At 38.2% G+C, this 22,329-nt stretch overlaps 1 protein-coding gene and 1 long non-coding RNA gene across 6 annotated transcripts in view; one reads left to right on the plus strand and one right to left on the minus strand.

Moving 5' to 3' along the window:
* Nucleotides 1–10,810, plus strand: part of LOC122028754 (leucine-rich repeat receptor protein kinase HPCA1-like) — a 46,859-nt gene extending 36,049 nt beyond the window's left edge. The window contains exons 9-18 of one of the 2 annotated variants that reach the window (XM_042587624.1): nucleotides 7,693–7,761; nucleotides 7,853–7,927; nucleotides 8,022–8,093; nucleotides 8,171–8,302; nucleotides 8,388–8,857; nucleotides 8,925–9,077; nucleotides 9,332–9,471; nucleotides 9,552–9,771; nucleotides 9,836–10,071; nucleotides 10,270–10,810. In XM_042587624.1, coding sequence (XP_042443558.1) covers nucleotides 7,693–7,761; nucleotides 7,853–7,927; nucleotides 8,022–8,093; nucleotides 8,171–8,302; nucleotides 8,388–8,857; nucleotides 8,925–9,077; nucleotides 9,332–9,471; nucleotides 9,552–9,771; nucleotides 9,836–10,071; nucleotides 10,270–10,731 — 2,029 coding nt within the window. In that variant the 3' untranslated portion in view covers nucleotides 10,732–10,810. The remainder of the gene's footprint in view (nucleotides 1–7,692; nucleotides 7,762–7,852; nucleotides 7,928–8,021; nucleotides 8,094–8,170; nucleotides 8,303–8,387; nucleotides 8,858–8,924; nucleotides 9,078–9,331; nucleotides 9,472–9,551; nucleotides 9,772–9,835; nucleotides 10,072–10,269) is intronic. The other variant, XM_042587625.1, reaches the window with a different exon arrangement.
* On the minus strand, nucleotides 10,230–20,848 carry LOC122028755. 4 transcript variants are annotated; one of them, XR_006124946.1, is made up of 4 exons: nucleotides 20,337–20,848; nucleotides 20,094–20,154; nucleotides 12,578–12,638; nucleotides 10,230–10,717 (listed from the first exon to the last, which is right to left on the minus strand). It is a non-coding gene; the product is annotated as an uncharacterized LOC122028755 (long non-coding RNA). The 4 variants fall into 4 exon arrangements; XR_006124949.1 differs by lacking the exon at nucleotides 10,230–10,717 and adding an exon at nucleotides 10,861–11,485; XR_006124948.1 differs by lacking the exon at nucleotides 12,578–12,638.
* Nucleotides 20,849–22,329: the final 1,481 nt, after the last annotated feature.

The raw sequence follows: 22,329 nt of genomic DNA on the forward strand, positions 1-22,329 counted from the left end.
ATATTAAAAATTATCTTGTCAAAAAGAATTCATTATAAATCAGTTAAAATTCAAAAAATATCAAACAATTTTGTGATAATAGATCATGTTTTATCACATAAAATTAAAAGATTTCAAAGATATGTCTGAAAATTATTTTTAATTTTTAAAATACTATTTTAGTTAATAAATTCATAGAAAATAAATTATCAATCATAAAATTATAAAATTATTTCTTTTGATAGAGAATATTATATTTTATCACAAAAAAATAAAATTTTCAAAAACTAAGTCTATGAAATAATTTTAAATTTCAAAATATTATTTTCATTAATAATTTTATAGAACATAAATCATTGGTAAAAAATTCCAAAAAAAAACTCTGTTTGTAGATCATATTTTCATTTTGCAAAGAAAATTTTTTTAGCAAAAATTAAGGCAAGAAGATTAACAAAATGATTGATTTTATAAAAATGATTAAATTAAGCAAATTAATTCATAGATAAGATTTTGAGAAAAGAATATAACTAGAAAAAATTTATTTTAACATAATAAATAAAAAATAATTTAAAAAAGATCTTGGAATCTAATATAGATTTCTTCCCGTGTTCACTAAAAATTTCGATGGTGCATAATTCCTAGGGATTTTCTTGTTCTGTCCCTAATGATTTTTAATGTACCAGTTAATTTTATCATAATTTCTAAATATTGATTTTTGAAAATAGTTTGAATATGCATGGTCATTTTTTAATTTTTCTATTTGCACTTTTAATTTTTTGTTTTCTATTTTTAAATTATCAAACATATCTAAGGGGCATGATTTTACTAAGTTTAATTTTAACCTAGAATTGTCTTTTTCTAGTTGTACTATATTCTTAGATAACATCTTGATAAATTCAAAAGATTGCTTGGGGGTTAGTATACGTACCTCACTTACCTTGTGTTCTGATGCTCTCTCTTTATCGCAGTTTGAGGATCCTCTCCCTTCATCAATCTTCATCTCTGAGTTGCTTTCATCTTCTCCTTGATAGTCTGCCAATAGAGCTAGATCGGCGTATTCTTCAACTTTTTATTCTGATGATGACTCGTTCCATGTTGCTTTTAAGTTTTTGTTCCTTGATTTGATTTGCTCTTTCCTCTTATCCTTCATCTTCAATTTTAGGCAATCATCCTTAATGTGTCTTTCTTTATTATAGTTATAGCATCAGATCTTCCGTTTGCTCCGAGATTGTTTCTTAGCATGCGTGTTATAAAATTTATTAGATTTAATAAACTTACTGAATTTTCTTACCATTAGGGTCGCTTCTTCTTCGTCGATTGACACTTCAGAGTCTGGATCTTCCGTTCTTACTTTCAGGGAAACATTCTGATTAGGCTTCTTTTTCAATTATGTACATCTAGATTCATGAAGTTCTAAAGTGGAAAATAAACTCTCTAAAGTACTTACCTTTAGATCTTTTAAAATATAATAGGAGTCTATTATAGATGTCCAATCTTGTGTCCTAGGGAAAGAATTTAGCACATACCTTAAAGAATCTTAGTTAGTTACCTATTCTCCGAGATTCGTAAGTCCAATAATTAACTCCTTTAGCTTGACATGAAGTTGTACTACTGACTCTCCTTCTTTTAACCGGAGGTTGGTTAGTTAGTTCCAGAGCAGATCCTGTTTAGCGAGCTTGGTTTTAGACGTACCTTCATGTAGTTCTAGGGACTTCTCTCAAAATTCCTTTGTTAATTCGTAGGAGTTGATTCTGTTGACTTCCTGCGGAGGTAGCACGGTTAATAGATGGAATTTGGCTTGTCCATTTGCTACAAAGTTTGCTTGCTCCTTCTTGGTCCATTGTATTCCTCTTTTTCACTTCCTTGTGGGTCTTTGGGAGCTATAAAATCATATTTAATTATTAAAAGAAATTTAAAGTCTATTTTAAAGAATACCTCCATGTGTTTCTTCCATGTTACAAATTCTCCCTCAAACTTTGACGAGTAAATGCTCAGTCTAGCCATCTTCTCGATGCTTCTATCATGCCCCGAGGGCAAGGTTGTCAGCAGTAACAAATGAAACTAATATACATTGCCACAAGGCTACTCACAAGCAAATTACGGCCAGAAGCAGGCCCCAAGGGCAAGGTTGTCAACAATGACAAATGAAACCAATATACATTGTCACAAGGCTACTCACAAGTAAACTACAGCCAACATGGCTGGATGTAAACACAACCACGCAGTTTATAAGCAGCCCACACGTTGGAAGTAAACACAACCATGCAATTAATAAACAACCCACACGACTGAAACAAAAAGTCAGCAAAAGTCACAAAATAACGATTATAAAATCACAATACAACTAACTGCGAGGCGTCTCGGCTTGACACAACATCAAACCAAATATAAGAAACCACAAAGTTGACCTCCATATAAAAGATACATACACATGAATAAGTTCAAAGTCAATAATATGAACAGAAGCAATAACGGAAGAAGTCGCTCGATGTGACATGGGACTGGCGGGCAAGATCTCTAGGCGATTCCATAAATCCTTTACTTATTACCTAGTGAAATAAACCAGTTCATGGAGTGGTGAGTGTTGGGACTCAGTAGGTAATAGACAGATAGTGTATGAACATAATAAAAAACTAGACATATAAGGCATACAATCTCATGGAGAAATTAGCAGATATTACAGTGATATCATAATAAATATTCATACCTGAAACCATATCCTAGGCTAGTAATAAAAGGTCAGGAGTAGCATAGATATGCTACAGTACTACTCATAACTACAAGGGTAACATGTAAGGTATATACATATTACCAATAAGTATGCAAGTGTCTAAACACATACACAGGTATATATCTCAACATCTGTAAGCATATCAGCATAAGTAAGCAATAACAACATAAATAAGTATAACAATAAAAGTGTATGCACTGATGGTCACCCCGCCAACCTCTCTGCGCCACGACCCCAGTATGGTCGAAAGGCCGAATAAATGACAAACTATACACCACTCCAGCTACCACTACTCTCGAGTGTCTGAGGGGACAGTTGCATAGTAGCTAACTAACTACGTCTACGACGGGGGTCCCTGTTGCTCGCAACTCCAGCTATCACTACCCATGAGTGAGCGAGTGGGAGCAAGACAGGACAAGTGGCACACTCCAGCTACCACTATCCATGAGTGGTTGAGTGTACGACCCTGACCAACGACTTTCTCACACCACAAGGGAGACAATGGTCATCAATATGCATGCAATGACATGATACGCAAGATGCAACAGTCATCATATATATATAAAAATAGAAGTCAGGTATGCTACATGAAGCCAGCATGCTCAGTAAGGTGTGTAAATAAACAACATTCAAAGTAAGTAAACATGGTATCTATTATCTACTAAATATCATAGATAGCAACAAAAGACTGTATAGATATAGAAACGAGTAGCTCAAAAATAGAGTGGATAAGCATCAAGCACAAGAAAAATATGAGTGAAGTCAAGATAAACACAATAACTATCTGAATATATAGCTCATGCACTAAGATCAATGTACTAAAGAGACAAAGCAGGAAGTACCCGACTTTATATGTCAATCGTGCTAAACAATCCCACGACGAGACGCCCGTCTCGAATCAAAGTCCTGCAACAAATCATAAGATCACAACCAAATCCTTCATACATCAAATAGTTAACCTAAATCCAAATCCAATTAGGAAACCCTAATTGGATCCATCATAAATCCTTTAAAATCTACTAATCACTAATTAACTCACAACATCAATTTAATGATTCTGATAACACTCATGAAATCATCTAACTCAGTCAATAAACTATCTAAACTATAATCAGAAATGAAATAAAATCCCATCATGTATCAACTGATTCCAAATATGACATAAATCCAAATCAATCGATAATTAACCTAATAACCAATCTCCTAACTAGAAATTCAGAATTTAATTAAGCTTATACCTAATCATTACCTTTACATCGGTGTTGGAACAGTGGTGACCCCTCTGGTAAATGGACTGCAATGGATCACAGCAAGTGAAGAGGGTGTCGGCTCCCATAATAGTCAACAATGTCACCCCTCCCGACAGCCTTAGCTGCAACATCGTCGAGCTGACCTCACACCAAGGGTGGCAGCATCAAGCTGGAATCACCCTGTGAAAGGGCCACTATGACTCGATCAAGTCAGGGCTTGGGCTAGGGCGGAGTGGCTTCAGTCTTGGTGTTACAACAACATCAGCTCTCAAAGGAGGTCAGGCCACCGACGATCCATCATGCACGCGAGGAGAAATTGCGTGGTCAGTGCCAATGCGAGGGAAAATAGGTAATAGAGGCCCTCACGTCGCCGATGGCTGGATCGAATGGCTTCGGCAGTCAGGGGTAGGGCAGTGGTAGCAAATCTAGGGCACGGAGGCAGTGAATCGTGAGTCAGCGTCGACGGATCAGGAGTCGGCATCAACAATGGAAGCTAGGGCACGACTTAGAAATACTTGAGAGAAGGGGTAGCAATAGTCGAGTGATGCCGACGTAATTGAGCGACTATGTCAGACGATGGTTGGCACGGCAGGGATGGAGACGGCAGAGCGAAAAATCAACCAACGAGATGGCACGGTGCTCGAGAGGCAACGACATCTGGCTTGAGAGAAGAGGATTGGATGAGGAAAAGAGTGGTCAGCGACGATCAAGCATCGGTCGTGGTGGTCGACGTTGATGCACGGAGATCGATGACAGATCAAGGTCGCGAGAGGGGAAGGAGGGTCGGCGACGAGTTGGAGGACGAGAGGAATCGAGGAAAATGATTAAGTTATATATATATATATATATATATATATAGGTTTAATTAATTAAACATTAAGTTAATTCTTTAATCAATTCCTATTTAATGGTTAATCCAAACAGACCTTCTCCTAACCCAATAGACTCATCACCTTAAAACATGGCGTACGGACTCCATTTAAATCTCGAAAAAATCCTAAAGGTTCTTGAAAATCCAATAAGGTCATTGCTCCAATAACTCTTATATTTAATTGTCAGATCTTACAAGTTCAGTCGATGGTTAGTCCTTCTAAGGTAAACTTAGTTCTGATACCACTTGTTGGTGCAGTGTGACCGGTAAGAGAGGGGTGAATTGCCTGTATAAAACAAAGTTAAACTCTTCTCGATCTTTCAACTCAGATTAGTAGTATAATTTAATTAAACAGAATTGAACAATTAATAAAATAAAAAAGGTTAAGAAATTACTTAGTTATAACTTAGCTAGTTGTTAATTTAAGGCAAAAGAAATCATTAAAAAAATCTTCGCGTGTAGGCAGACAAGCCTCTTACACTCATTGAACACTCAGAAATATGCTAGGAAATGAATACAAGAGTTGTTAAATATTTCCTAAATCTAAGGGTCTTTTTATAGATCGTAGAAAATTTTATTCATAGCTTGAAGGCGCCTTCAAAAGGGTTCAAGGTGCCTTTCATCGAATAAACTTTATCCTCTCGAGAATAAAATATTATCCTTAGGTAACGGGTAGGGAAGGCGCCTTCCATGGACTGGAATGTGCCTTCGCATTGTTCATTGAAGGCACATTCACACTATTCATTAAAGGCGTCTTCTACAAGGTAGTCTTCGCAGAGCAGACTTCCATCCCATTAAGCATTTGAAGTCACCTTATCTTCTTCGTATGGGTGATGCTTCGGTTACCAGAGTTGAGCTCACCCGAAACCAACTCTGACCTTCTCCTCAAGTAAGCTTCCTCCGTAGCTTTTCATCTCTCGGACGCCACACACGTTCTTCTTGTCCACCGGTGTACTTTTCTACAGCGTTTCGTCCCTCAGATGCACCAAGCCCATCGACTCATTTTTTTCGTTTCATCCTTCTTGCTAGCTACATCTTCCGCTCGACTTCTTATGTTCCTAAATTCCTACACACTTAGATATAAAAATTAAATACATAAGATCTAACTTAACTTAATTGATCATATTAAAATCACTACATAGTACTTACATAGATGACCAAAATTTGATTGAAGATGAAACACGCTATCGAATGGGGAGGTAGTAGTCGGTCAAAAGATGGTGTTAGGGCCCATGTTCGCACCTCACACCTATCAATGACAACAGGATGAGTATGATCTCTTATTGTCATTTCAATTGTAGTAAATGTGTCGGATGTGTGCCTGACAGATCGAGATGAGGGAAGTCTAAGCGACATAATGAATGCACTACAACTATTAATTGTGGGAAAAAAAATGAATACGTACATCTCTAGTATTTTTGCCAATTCGTCTCAGGACCAATACGGAGGAGGTAAATTACGGGCGACTACTAGCCTTTGGAATAATGACTAGCACATAAGGAAGGTATTTACCTCGATTTTATCGAGATTCGAACCCCAGATCTCATTATGGCAATACCTCATATGCTGGCCACTAAACCGTCCTGGGAGGACACACTACAACTATCAAGCACTTATGGAGGACAGACGCATTACCCTTATCTTTTTTCAATATTTGATTGGTCAAAATTAAATTGTAATGCATGCATGTAATTAATATATAGAGATGATATTATTAAAATATCTTTAATAATGACTTACAAAATATATTCTGACTAATCATATTCTAGCTATTTAGCATTATCCATATTTTTTTTACCTTGTTTTGTCACTTCTTCGGCGATTTAACTAAGGAGGGACATGTGATGTACTCCGGATCTCCCATCTGAGAATACCAGTCAAACAGTGAGCCAACTGACTGGTCCGAGCACCACGTAATCCAATTGACTAGAGGGCCAAGATGTCTAAGTAGCCCGAGGGCCCAAGTGGACCAAATGAATGAAGGGTTGAGCACCCATGTAGAACTTATAAGCATCCTCGATTGATAGAATGGGTAATCTGCTATGTGCGCTCAGATGATCTCACAGTTGTAGCCTTGCACTTGCCAGCCACAAGGCTTGGTACCCAAACAGCAATAGCTCTTAAGATGATGACATCCTTGCACGCGGTAGCCACATGGCTAACTCCTAAACCGCCTTATAGTTGCAGCATTAAACGTACCAACGACAAGGCTGGGCACCCGAACAACTTTGAAGATGATTACATCCTTGCATGCGGTAGCCACATGACTCACACCTAACTGCTATACAGTTGTAGTCTTGCACACATTAGCCACACAACTGGACGATATTACAGTTTGTTACTCACTTTGGGAATATCCCCTTAAATGTCACATAGGACTTCAGTCATGCATTTACTTTGGAAATATCTCCGAAAAGATCAACTGGGATTTCAGTCGTGCACTCACTATGAGAACATCTCCAGAAAGATCACACATAAATTTAATCGTGCACTCACTTGGAAACTGTTTGACATGTCATATTCTATTAGTTAAAGCTTTAAATGGGCAATTGACCACATATTTAAACAACTTATGCTGCAAAAGATTCTAGTTAATGGATTTAGTATATGACTTCCCCTCAAGTAAATTCATACTAACTTCAACCATCAACCAAACTACAAAAGATGTAAGCCAACAATCTATGGCCTTAGCATGAATAGGAACATCCTAGGATATTGAACAAGGAGAATAATATAAGAACAATGCAATGGCGAACAAAGAATGTATATCTTCATAATTTGATATGTGGTTTAGCATGCATCATCAGATGCAGTTTATCAATGCAATAGAAGAACTCACTTCCTGCTTCAATCTTTTTCAGAAACCTAGCAAATAACATGTTAACGGGTTTAGTACCAGATCTGAGTGGAATGGATATCCTCTATTATGTGTAAGACTTCACAGAATCTCCTTAAGCACTTCCCTAAGTTGAGTAAATTAACTTTGATTTAACACTCGAACACCAACTGTATGATTTTCAGGGATTTGAGCAACAACACCTTTGATCCCTCAGAAAGCCCAGCATGGTTCTCGAACCTTACATCGCTGACTGTGCTGTTAGTTCAACAACTATCCATGCATCATGATTATGAATCAAGCAATTTAGTTGATAACCATGACTAATGTTTGTTTCCATGCTGATTGCTCTAGAGTGATACAATCAGGAGGGCTCTCTGGAAAAGTACCTGAAGCACTTTTCAGTTTTCCTCAGTTACAGCAAGTGTAAGTGTCACACCAGAGCATTCATTGGAAAAATATGATATTCTCACAACAAATAGTGAAATCCATACTTTTCACAGGATACTGGATTACAATCATTTTAATGGCACCCTTCAACTGGGCACGTCTGTCAGCAAGCAACTAAATCTTGTGAGCTTCATAAATAATAATCTCTCAGAACTAGTGACAGGCGGTTACACTGAATCCCTAATGTGAGAACACTGACATGCAATTTGTTCATTTAGTTTCAATGCAATATATTCATCATAATTTTCAGTAATCCGTCACTCATTTCAGACTCGTAGGGAATCCTCTTTGCAATCAGTCATCAAATAAAAAATACTGCACTCGTAGCCAACAGTCACCAGTTCCTTACTCAACCAGTGTTGTTAATTGTGGGTCGAACTTGTGCCCCCCGGATCAGAGTCCTAGTCCTCAGAGTTGCAGTTGTGCCTACCCATTCCAAGGAGTGATGTACTTCATAGCGCCTCTTGTCCGAGATGTGTCGAACAGAACGCTGTTCCAAGAACTGGAAAAAAAATTGGAAACAGTACTTGATCTCACACCTGGATCAGTATTCCTGCAAAATGTATCTTTCAACAATGACTTTTATATGCAAATATATGTCAAAATTTTCCCATCCAGTGGAATGTACTTCAGTAGGTCTGAGATCCAAGACATTGGGTTCGATCTGAGCAATCAAACATTCAAGGCTCCATCATCGTTTGGTCCTTACTATTTCATTGCATTTACGTACCCTTTCCCAGGTGATCTCTCCACCTTTTGTAGCACATTTAAAACCTTTTCCTTTACTGACTCAACGAAATCATTTAGCCGTAGAAGGAAGATCCACAATGAGTGTTGGATTGAAAATTGGAATAGCAGCTTGTTGTGCACTTCTGGTTATTGGACTTCTTGTTGTAACTATCTATGCCTTGAGACAGAGAAGACGTGCAGAAAGGGCCATCGAACGAAGCAAGGCTTTTGGTAAGTCATAACATATTTTTCCTTCTGTCTTGTCAAAGTTTAAACTTTCAACAATTACAAGAGAATGCTAAAGTGCTTCAATGAACCTCAGAGGGGAAAAAAAAATTGTTAGCCAAAAACAGAACCAAATATCATATAAGAGCCTTAAGAGGTTAAATGGTTAAACCAAAACTCCAAATATTTGCATTTTCGTTGTAATATTTAGAAAAAGGCATCATGCAGACTCAATCTATTTTACATTCGGAAATTTTCAGGATCATGGACACGCAGCGGAGAAGAAAACAGTGACGCACCACAGTTGAAGGGAGCAAGATGGTTCTCTTATGAAGAACTTAGAAGATGCACCAATAACTTTTCAGTGTCTAATGAGATTGGTTCTGGAGGTTATGGCAAGGTCATTGTTCAGTATCTTCTGTCAAACTTCTATGATCAACAAACTCTAGAAATGACATTCTATTACTTGACTCCCTTCAGGTCTATAGAGGAATGCTTCCAGGAGGGCCAATAGTTGCAATCAAGAGGGCGCAGCAAGGATCGACACAAGGTGCACTTGAATTCAAGACAGAGATCGAGTTGCTGTCAAGAGTTCATCACAAAAACCTAGTATCACTAGTGGGTTTCTGCTTTGATCAAGGGGAGCAGATGTTGGTATATGAATTCGTTCCCAACGGAACACTAAGAGAGAGCCTCTCTGGTGAGCTCGACACCTTGAATTTCATCCTGTCATACATGAGCCTTTCCTTAACTTGTAATTTCAGGAAAAAGTGGGATACTGCTAGACTGGAGGCGGCGGCTGCGAATTGCACTTGGTTCAGCTAGAGGATTGGCATATCTTCATGAACTAGCTGATCCTCCAATCATACACAGGGATGTTAAGTCAAGTAACATCCTGTTGGATGAAAACTTGAATGCAAAGGTCGCAGATTTTGGCCTTTCAAAGTTGATATCGGACGATGAAAAGGGCCATGTTTCCACTCAAGTAAAAGGAACAATGGTAGTATGAGAGTTTCTTTCATAATATGTGCATCACATTTTTCTAGTGCTTACATCGCATCATTATAGTGATAGCATATGATTGATCATGAAGAATTGCTTAAATGCAGATTATATAGGACCTATTTTATTTCTAAAAATTGATTTGTGTAGTAGTAGTGCATAAACTCAACAGCTTAATTAATGCTCTTCTTTACAGGGATATCTTGATCCTGAATACTATTTGACACAACAGTTGACAGACAAAAGTGATGTTTATAGCTTCGGAGTGGTGATGCTGGAGATGATTACTGCCAAGCAACCAATTGTGAAAGGAAAATACATCGTTCGTGAGGTGAAGATGGCGATAGATGCTAGTGATGAAGAATCCTATGGGCTAAAGGAATTAATGGATCCTGTAATTCAAATCGCAACTAATCTCATAGGATTCAGGAAGTACACAGAGTTGGCATTGAGATGCCTAGAAGAACTAGCTGCAGATCGTCCAACGATGAGTGATGTCGTGAAGGAAATTGAGATGCTGCTGCAATCTAATGGTCTAAGCACACACTCACAGTCAGCATCTTCATCTACCATTTCTGGCTCAAGGAAGGATCCGAGTGAGGGTGCCTTCGATTATAGTGGTGCCTACTCATTCTCTGCAAAACCTGAACCCAAGTGACAGAGCTTATGCCTTGCAGATTAGCAAATCTATATAAGGACAATACTAAGTTTTTGCTGGTAATCTGTGTGCTAAAATGTAATAGAACTGTACAACTGTAGAAAAATATAAAAAAAATAACGAATTTGTAGATGCGAAGAGATTCATATTCAGAACTATCATTTCTTTCTCAAATTAGCCTCAGTATGCCTTGAGGTTCAGTATTTCTCACTATAGCTAGCCAACTTCTTGTTAATTTTTACAGTTTAACTGGGAAAATCCGCTAATCGGCTAATCCAATCTAATTCCAAAAACACTAACTGAACTTGATGATGACTATTTATAGACTTAAAATATTTCAATTGTGAACGGACTTACAAATTTCAGTTCAAATCTAAATGTCACGCCCCCAGAGGAGTCCTTGCCAGACAAAAATCCGACAGCATCTCCCCTGTACGGGTGACAATATGAAACATACATACATACATCACAATATATATACATAAACAACGTATTCATCAGCCCACACGGTTGGAACATACATAAAATAGAAATAACATAACCACGAAATGTATCAAATTTATATATCTATCATAGTTTTCGTAAACTACAATTACTATACAAATAAACGACATCTGTAACAAAATTTCAAAATGTAAATACAGCGAAACAAAAGTAAAATAAACCAGAAAAATCAGCACGTCGAGATCTCTGAGCAACTCTATGGAAGTCCAAAATCAACTATAATATCAAAAGGATCCCCGTGCCTGCAAAACTAGATGTCAAGGAATGTAGAAAGTTAGCCAAATGGCTAAGTGGATACTCAAAAAAGATGTGCATGAATTTAATCTTATTGAAGAGGCCAAAGAAGTAGAATAAATCACAATCTTTTGTTACAACTTTAGGTTATTCTTAAAGTTCTACATTTATACATATATATGTATAATCATTTTCTCATTATCTATAATCAGGTAAGATTTTCATATTAGAGTTTAGGATCTTCACCTTATCATCACTTGTCATCGTTAATAAAATCAATTCTTCAATCTTATTATTTAATCACTCGGTTATAAGTTATCATGGTAATATCAACATGTATATTAATAGTCTGAATCTGATAAATCAACTAAAAAGTGAATCACTGGAGCCAACATCATCCGAGTGTAATATCATATGGATAGGCTAAAAGTCTCCTATCAGCCCTCACCGGTGGAAGACATACTAAACACTGACCGAGGGCTACATCACGCCACCATGCCTCGGGTGTATGATCAGGTACTCTAGACCGCAGCCGCCGCGCTACCACAATAACATGTGGGCGGTCCAGTACTTTAATATAGAGCTCTGGTATAAAGCTAGGCTCATAGTCTTCACTTTTTAATTCTTTATTACCATCTTTATTATTTCACTTTGAAGATTCCATTTTATCCATTTATCAAAATTATTCTCTTTTCATAACAAATGGTCAATCAAGTTAACAATTTTTATATCAAGTCTACTAATTTATCATTATAGGATCCACAGATAAAAAGCTACAAGTATCAACAGATAGAGTATCAAAACATAGAGTATGAAAGGTCAATCAAGTCAAAAAGACAAGGTATCAACAGAAGAGTACTTCAGAATATTTCTTTAATTTTTTTAAAACAACCCTTCCCATATAAATCCCAGTATGAACCCACATGTGAACAAGAAATAATATCAATTATTTACCCTCCAATGATTTAATTATTTAATACCCCCCTTTCACTATTTTAAGTATCATTTTAATTCCCTTTTGAAAATAATTATATAAATATATATAATTTCATTATTACTTTATTCATGCACAAGGATAAATATATGAGTCAAAGAGAAATGTACCCACTCTATGTACAGCAAAAATCTTCGAGTGTCGGCAGGTCACCGCGCTCCACTCAAGCTCGTGTCTACAAACATAATACAACATAACTCAAATAGTCAAAATACTATCTAATAAGAACCATGACATCAACATCTAAATTTTTAATTTACGACTCGGAGTGCTATCTCGTACCACTTCGCATTCCTAAATGAAACCTCTGTTTTAATCTAGATAGCTCTCCTAATTAATACAAGGCACAAAGTAAACCTTCTAAAGATTGTTGTGGCTGCTGGAATTGAGGGCAGCAATTAGGGTTTTTGTTTTCCCTTCGTCACTGGCCGCCTCAGCTAGCTCCGGCGAACTCCGGCGAACTCCGGCGATGCTGTCAAGAAAAAGACAACAACTAGGGCTGTTGGTTGGAGAAGACAAAAGGCAGCAAGGTGCTGCTGTTGGTGGGGGAAAAGGAGAGAGAAACTAGGGTTTTGTTTTCCCCCCTTTCCTAGTGGTCCGGCGAGCTCCGGCACACTTCGAGGAGCTCCGACGATGCTGCCGAGAAGCAGGACAGCAGCAAGGAAGAAGAAACTTGTTGCTTGTGGCCGTTGGAGAAGAGAAAAGTAGAAGAGAAGGGGGTTGCAAGCTTGGAGAAGAAGAACAGGGAGAGCCCTGTTGTTCGTCGTCGCTGGAGAAGAGAAACGAAGAAGAAGAAGAGAGGGTTTAAGGCTTCGGTGGAGAAGAGAAGAAAAGAGGAGGAGGTGGGGGAAGGGGCATACACGTGGGTAGGCATGGGTTTTTTTTTTATTTTTTTATTTTTTTTTATACTTAACATTCTCCCCCACTAAAAGAAATTTGGTCCCCAAATTTAAGTAATTGTGAAGCATTGATACCTGGGGAAAATAAATGAGGATATCCGATACGCATATCCTCCTCACGCTCCCAAGTTGCTTCTTGATCAGAGTGGTGCTGCCAACCAACCTTTACGAGACGGAGGCATTTGTTCCTCAACCGATGTTCCTTGCGATCCAGAATACGAACAGGGAATTCTTCGTATGTCGCATCAGACTATAGGGGAACTATAAGATCCTTCAAGACATGTGTCGGATCCGGAACATACTTCCGCAGCATAGAAACATGAAAGACGTTATGTACTCCTGTTAAAGCTGGGGGTATAACGCAAGTCGATATGCAACAGCACCAATCCGCTCAAGAATCTGGAAAGGTCCGATAAATCTGGGTGCTAACTTCCCTTTAAACACAAATCTCTTAACTCCTTTTATGGGTGAAACACGAAGAAATACGTGATCACCTACCGCAAATTCTAACATTCTTCATCTTCTATCTGCGTAACTCTTTTGGCGACTCTGAACAGTCAACAGTCTCTGTCTAATAGTTCGTACTAGTTCAGCATCCTGCTGAACACTCTGAGGGCCCAAGAGTTGACGTTCACCGACCTCATCCCATAAGATAGGAGATTTACATGCTTTACCATAAAGTGCATCAAACGGTGTCATTTGAATAGCAGAGTGGTAACTGTTATTATAAGCAAATTCTACCAAATGTAGATGGTCCTCCCAACTACCCCAAAAATCCAGCACACAAGCACGCAATAGATCCTCTAGAGTCTGGATAGTGCGCTCCAACTGTCCATCAGTCTGAGGATGAAAAGCGATGCTAAAACGCAGCTCGGTACCTAACGCCTTTTGAAAACTTTGCCAAAATCTCTAAGTAAAGCGTGGATCTCTATCAGAAATAATACTGAGGGGAATACCATGGAGTTTAGTAATCTCTTTGCAATATAACTCTGCTAGACAATCTAGAGATTTTGTCTTACGAATCGGTAAGAAATGTGCGGATTTAATTAACCGATCGACAATCACCCAGATTGAATCATGTCTCCTCTGGGTCCTTGGTAACCCCGTGACAAAATCCATAGTGACATGCTCCTACTTCCATTCCGGCACTGTAATCTTCTAAAGTAACTCGGCCGGTTTCTGGTGTTCTGCCTTAATTTGCTGGCAAACTAGACACCGAGCTACAAAGTCTGCAATATCTCTTTTCATACCTTTCCACCAATATGATCGCTTCAAGTCTCGATACATCCGTGTACCACCAGGATGAACTGCAAATCTCGATTGGTGGGCTTCTCGAAGGAGATCCTCCTTAACAGGATGTACCTCCGAAACACATAATCTGCTTCGGAACCGAAGAGATCCATCTATATCACGTGTGAATTCTGGCTTGGGGCCTAACTCCAACTCTCTAGCTATAGATCTGAGATACTGGTCTTCCATTTGACTTTCCTTAATCCGCTCCACCAATGGGGATTGTGCGATCAAGGAGACCAGTATACCACGCTGTGTTTGCCCTACTTCAGTTAAATCTAACTCTGAAAACTGTCTGACTAGATCTGTAACTGCCACCCTGTGAGTTGCCAATACTCCTCTAGACTTCCTGCTCAATGCATCTGCGACTACATTAGCTTTTCCAGGATGGTAGTTGATAGTGCAGTCATAGTCTTTCAGAAACTTCATCTACCTTCTCTGTCGAAGGTTTAACTCTTTCTGAGTGAAAAGATATTTCAGACTCTTGTGATCGGTGAATATCTCAAAGGTAATACCGTAAAGATAATGTCTCCAAATTTTAAGGGCAAAAATGATGGTTGCTAATTCTAAATCATGCACGAGATAATTCTTCTCATGATCCTTTAGCTGACGAGAAGCATAAGCTACTACTCTATCATACTGCATCAAAACTGCCCCTATCCTTGAATAGATGCATCCGTGTAAAGAATGAATCCATCATCTCCAGAGGGAATAACTAATACTGGAGCACTCACCAATCTCTGCTTGAGCTCTTGGAAGCTTGCTTCACAAGCCTCAGACCAAGTAAACTTGACTCCTTTTCTAGTCAATCGAGTCAAAGGTGCAGTAATACTAGAAAATCCTTCCACAAATCTCCGATAATACCCAGCTAATCCGAGAAAGCTACGGATTTCCTACACTGACTTTAGTTGTTCCCATCGGTCAACTGCTTCAATCTTCTGGGGGTCTACTGAAATCCCTTTGTTAGAGATTACATGCCCTAGAAATCCCACGGAAGTAAGCCAAAAAGCACATTTACTGAACTTAGTATATAAGCGTTCCTTCCGTAAAGTTCTAGAACTATTCTGAGATGTTGTTCGTGCTCCTCTTCTGATCGCGAATATATCAAAATGTCATCAATAAAGACAATAACAAACCGGTCTAAATATTCTAAGAATACCCGGTTCATTAGATCCATAAATGCTGCAGGAGCATTGGTAAACCCAAACGGCATTACCAAAAACTCATAATGTCCATACCGAGTACGGAAGGTAGTCTTCTAAATATCTATATCTCTAACCCGTAACTGGTGATAACCTGATCTTAAATCAATCCTTGAGTACACACAGGTACCTTTAAGCTGATCAAACAAATCATCTATTCTATGTAGAGGATACTTGTTCTTGATAGTTATAGAGTTTAACTGCCTATAATCAATACAAAGCCTCAAGGATCCATCTTTCTTCTTAACAAAGAGCACCGGAGCACTCCAAGGAGAAACACTAGGACAGATAAAACCCTTATCTAGCAACTCCTGAAGCTGGATCTTTAGTTCCTCCAATTCTTTTGGTGCCATCCGATATGGAGCTTTCGATATTGAAGTTGTGCTAGGAAGTAACTCAATGACAAACTCCACCTGTCGCCGAGGTGGCAAGCCAGGAAGTTCCTCAGGAAATACGTCAGGATATTCACGAATGATGTGGACATCAGAAAGCTGGACAAAACTATCCACATTGGAACTCACTAAAGACAAGAGATACCCCTTGCATCCCCGAGCCAACAACTGCTGAGCCTGGAGAGCTGAGATAATAGATACCCCTCTGTCATTGATCCCAATAAATTCCCATGATGATTGATCTAAGGGTTGAAAAGTCACCACTTTGGCTCGACAATCGACAGTGGCATGATGCTCCGAAAGCCAATCCATATCCAAAATAACATCGAATTCAGTCATCTCTAGCACTTGTAGATCCACAGTAAGGATATGACTATCAAAAGTTAAAGGGCAACTCTTGATCTCCTGATCTGACATCAATACTCCACCTGATGGTGTCAATACTGATAATCCATAAGGTCGAAGAGTTGGGATCCTCCCAATTTTGTATACAAATTCAGGAGAAATAAAGGAATGCGAGCTACCCGTATCTATCAATATATCCGCAGGAATACTATAAACGAAAATAATACCTCGGATAACAGATCCTCCAGCTCGCTGTGCCTCCTCACGAGTCAAAGCATAAACATGTCCCGGCTCAAGCCTCGATGGCTGACACCTTTGGATAAGAGAAGAGGGCTGACTTTGATCCTACGAAGGTTGATAAGATAATGATGGCTACTACTGATGGGGTGGAGGTAACAAGTACTGCTGGGGTGGAGGTAGCAAGTATTGTTGGGGTGGAGCTACCAAATACTGCTAGGATGGAGTTAGCAAATAATGTTGAGACAGAGTCGTCAAATATTTCTAAAGTGGAGGTACCGACTGATACTCACTCTCCACCTGGGACTGTAAATGATAGAGTTGTGGTTGGTGAGCAAACTGTGTAGGTGGGGGATTTGGTCGTGAGGCAGGTCGAGCCTGCTGAGACTGTGATCCTCCTGCTTGATGTTGTGCCTTCAAAGTGCAATCTTTCTGCATATGTCCTGGCAGTTTACAATAGAAACATATACTCTTATCCAGTGGACATTCTGATGCCAGGTGATTTGGTGCGCCACATTGAAAACACTTTACAGATATCTGGCCCCGCTGTGATGGGACTGGGTGACTAGATCCCTGTGATACTTTGGCCACCTTTTATTACCGTGAAGACTCTCTAGTCGTATCCTGACCACGGGATTGATGAGCTCGACTCTGCTGTCTAGCGTGTGAGCTCTGCGAGGTCTATCGACTGGCTTCTCTTTCTTGGGAGACTTGCTGCTAAGTCATCTCAATAAATATGGCCCGATCAAGTGCCTCCCGATAAGTGGTAACAGGGAATCCAGACATCCTGATCCGAATATATGTTGTCAGTCTCTGTGTAAAATGAAACATACGATCTGAGTCCTGAGCTACCATATGTGGGCAAAACTCAGCAAGTCTGTTAAATTCTGCACTATAGTTTAGCACGCTTCGATCACCCTGCTTGAGACCCATGAACTCCTGGCGTCGAGTAATACAAAATGCTGTAGGAAAATACTGTCTCTTGAACGCCTCTCAAAAAGACTGCCAAGAGATAATCTGATCCCCAAAGACTGTCTTTTGCATCTTCCACCATGTGGATGCTTGCCCTCGAAAATGATAAGCGGTTAGCTCTACCTTTTATGTATCTGAACAGGACATGTATCCAAAAGTGCCCTCAATATCCTCCAACCATATACGCGCCACCCAAGGATGAGTCCCTCCATGGAACAGTGTAAAACGATCCTTTGTTGAACTAGTAAGCAAAGGAATACGGGCCTTTTCCATGATAATGGATGCTGTGGGAATAGTTGGTACGACTACATGAGCTGCAACAAGATGAGGTTGTCCCTCAGTCTGACCACTGACTCCGATACTGGGGCCAACCTGAGCTCCCGGTATCAACTCAGATGGGGAGATAGGGGCCTCATCCAAACCATGATCGATCCCCTGAGTAGTAGTGGCACGCCGACATACATGACCCCGACCACGACCGCGACCACTACCACTATCGCAACCATGGTTGCGACTACGAGCACGGCTACTGCCCCAACCGCGACCACGGGCTCGTGGCATTTCCTATAAAATCAAATGAAATTTTCAATAATCAATTATAATCAAGATAATTAAAACGAAGAATGACCCTTAAATCCTATAGCTCAAAGATACAACTCGACTTGTATAAAAATTTCTTTGCTCGAGAACTACATAAACCGAAAATAAAAATCTTGAAATAAAGCCAAAACCCATGAACAGAAAACGAAAAACCGGGCTCTGATACCAATAAAATTGTCACGCACCCAGAGGAGTCCCTGCCAGACAAAAAACCGACAACATCTCCCCTGTACCGGTGACAATATGAAACATACATACATACATCACAATATATATACATAAACAACGTATTCATCAGCCCACACGGTTGGAACATACATAAAATAGAAATAACATAACCACGAAATGTATCAAATTTATATATCTGTCATAGTTTTCGTAAACTACAATTACTATACAAATAAACGACATCTGTAACAAAATTTCAAAATGTAAATACAGCGAAACAAAAGTAAAACAAACTAGAAAAATCAGCACGTCGAGATCTCTGAGCAACTCTATGGAAGTCCAAAATCAACTATAATATCAAAAGGATCCCCGTGCCTGCAAAACTAGAGGTCAAGGAATGTAGAAAGTTAGCCAAATGGCTAAGTGGATACTCAAGAAAGATGTGCATGAATTTAATCTTATTGAAGAGGTCAAAGAAGTAGAATAAATCACAATCTTTTGTTACAACTTTAGGTTATTCTTAAAGTTCTACATTTATACATATATATGTATAATCATTTTCTCATTATCTATAATCAGGTAAGATTTTTATATTAGAGTTTAGGATCTTCACCTTATCATCACTTGTCATCGTTAATAAAATCAATTCTTCAATCTTATTATTTAATCACTCGGTTATAAGTTATATAATTATCATGGTAATATCAACATGTATATCAATAGTTTGAATCTAATAAATCAACTAAAAAGTGAATCACGGGAGCCAACATCATCAGAGTGTAATATCATATGGATAGGCTAAAAGCCTCCTCAGAGTATAAAACTGTCGCATACGTCATCTGGCGTACGGGCTATCAGCTCTCACCGGTGGAAGACATACTAAACACTGACCGAGGGCTACATCACGCCACCACGCCTCGGGTGTACGATCAGGTACTCTAGATCGCGGTCGTCGCACTACCACAATAACATGTGGACGGTCCAGTACTCTAATATAGAGCTCTGGTATAAAGCTAGGCTCATAGTCTTCACTTTTTAATTTTTTATTACCATCTTTATTATTTCACTTTAAGGATTCCATTTTATCCATTTATCAAAATTATTCTCTTTTCATAACAAATGGTCAATCAAGTTAACAATTTTTATATCAAGTCTGTTAATTTATCATTATAGAATCCACAGATAAAAAGCTACAAGTATCAACAAATAGAGTATCAAAACATGGAGTATGAAAGGTCAATCAAGTCAAAAAGACAAGGTATCAACAGAAGGGTACTTCAGAATATTTCTTTAATTTTTTTAAAACAACCCTTCCCATATAAATCTCAGTATGAACCCACATGTGAACAAGAAATAATATCAATTATTTACCCTCCAATGATTTAATTATTTAATACCCCCCTTTCACTATTTTAAGTATCATTTTAATTCCCTTTTGAAAATAATTATATAAATATATATAATTTCATTATTACTTTATTCATGTACAAGGATAAATATATGAGTCAAAGAGAAATGTACCCACTCTATGTACAGCAAAAATCTTCGAGTATCGGCAGGTCACCGCGCTCCACTCGAGCTCGTGTCTACAAACATAATACAACATAACTCAAATAGTCAAAATACTATCTAATAAGAATCATGACATCAACATCTAAATTTTTAATTTACGACTCGGAGCGCTATCTTGTACCACTTCGCATTCCTACATGAAACCTCTGTTTTAATCTAAATAGCTCTCCTAATTAATACAAGGCACAAAGTAAACCTTCTAAAGATTGGTGTGGCTACTGGAATTGAGGACAGCAATTAGGGTTTTTGTTTTCCCTTCGTCACTGGCCGCCTCAGCTAGCTCCGGCGAGCTCCGGCGAACTCCGACGGTGCTGTCAAGAAAAAGACAGCAACTAGGGCTGCTGGTTGGAGAAGACAAAAGGCAGCAAGGTGCTGCTGTTGGTGGGGGAAAAGAAGAGAGCAACTAGGGTTTTGTTTTCCCCCCTTTCCTAGTGGTCCGGCGAGCTCCGGCACACTCCGAGGAGCTCCGACGATGCTGCCGAGAAGCAGGACAACAGCAAGGAAGAAGAAACTTGTTGCTTGTGGCCGTTGGAGAAGAGAAAAGCAGAAGAGAAGGGGGTTGCAAGCTTGGAGAAGAAGAACAGGGAGAGCCTTGTTGTTCGTCACCGCTGGAGAAGAGAAACGAAGAAGAAGAAGAAGAAGAAGAGAGGGTTTAAGGCTTCGGTGGAGAAGAGAAGAAAAGAGGAGGAGGTGGGGAAGGGGCGTGCATGTGGGTAGGCATGGGTGTTTTTTTTTTTATTTTTTTATTTTTTTTTATACTTAACACTAAATCACTTGATAAACCTAAAATTAAAACCAAATACAGAAAATAAAATACAAAAGTGAAATAAAATTCGTGCAGCTTTAAATCCTGGATGTCGGCAAGGGCTGCTTTATTAAAGATGAATCAAGGCATGCGATTGTCACACTTTCTTTAAAACAGATTCGTTGTTGTCTCTCTGACAGTGCATAAAAGTTTAAATAGACAATTTCTTTAAAAAAATATATATATAATGGTTAAATTATCCCTAGCAATTAAGCACAAATTGTTATATGAACTTATTTTCGGAACCTCAAAGCTGTCGCACTAAAATTAAGAGAAGATTTTTCTCTAATTTCAAATAATGGAAGGATTAATTTCAAGAAAATTAAAGTTTGGCCACTGACATATAACAATTCAGTGACATATAGCCAATTTCTCTAAATTTTTTAAAACATAAATAATTCTTGAAATGCATTTCGAATCCTTTCATTAATTTTGAAATTTTATTTTAAATTAAATACATGGGCAATAATTTCATGATCTTCAATCTAATGTTCAAAACATTGACCCCTTAACCCTTGAAATTTTTCGTTAATATATATAATTAAATTCAACGCTGGTAAAACTGCATTAATTTTCTTTTAGTCCGTAAGAAACACGAATTGTGGAAATCGGTTGATAAGTCGATGAGGACAAGAGAGTCCACTAACTGAAGCTATAAACAATACCTAGTGGAATAAGAAGTGTATTAATTAATTAGAGAAAAAAAAGGTGGTACTACTTTTTGATTCAATATTAAAAATCTCATTCTACGAACGTGGCAGTATTAATGCAATGGCATGGGTCAAATCTCAATAAAAATTATATGTAACGGCGTCCTCTCAGTCAATTATAGTCCCTGATTTACTTCTCTACGAATGATTGTAGGTTGCTAAGATCAACATATGATCTTTTGCTGTAATTGTTTAAAAGTTGAGTTATTAATTGTGTTTTTAGTGTATAGTATATCATTATTAATAATTAAGATATATGTTAAACACATTAAATATTTTTTTGGGGGTGATCAATACATTTATTTATCTTTAATTGAATATGGAAGCAACTATTGTTGCCATATTTAGAAGTAATTCACTAACTTTTGACTACTTTTGGTATGCCTCAACCAAGATCTTATTTGCATGATCTAGTGTAATCAAATTAATTAAATATTTTTTATCAAAAAATTAATTAACATGACCAAACTAATTAAGTGATTTACATCAATGGATCAAATACTTACATACATATGCATTGTTTCATAAGAGAATATGTAAGTTGCATCTATATATAAGAATATTAATGAATGGTTCCAATTTGTAATTTTTCTTTTAATTTCCAATAACACAAAGCTCGAATCGGGCTCCAATGTTTCATATGTAACACATAAATTAGGTCCCTCAAATTGTTT

Source organism: Zingiber officinale, chromosome 10B (assembly GCF_018446385.1).
Source record: "Zingiber officinale cultivar Zhangliang chromosome 10B, Zo_v1.1, whole genome shotgun sequence".
Classification (NCBI taxonomy): Eukaryota; Viridiplantae; Streptophyta; class Magnoliopsida; order Zingiberales; family Zingiberaceae; genus Zingiber; species Zingiber officinale.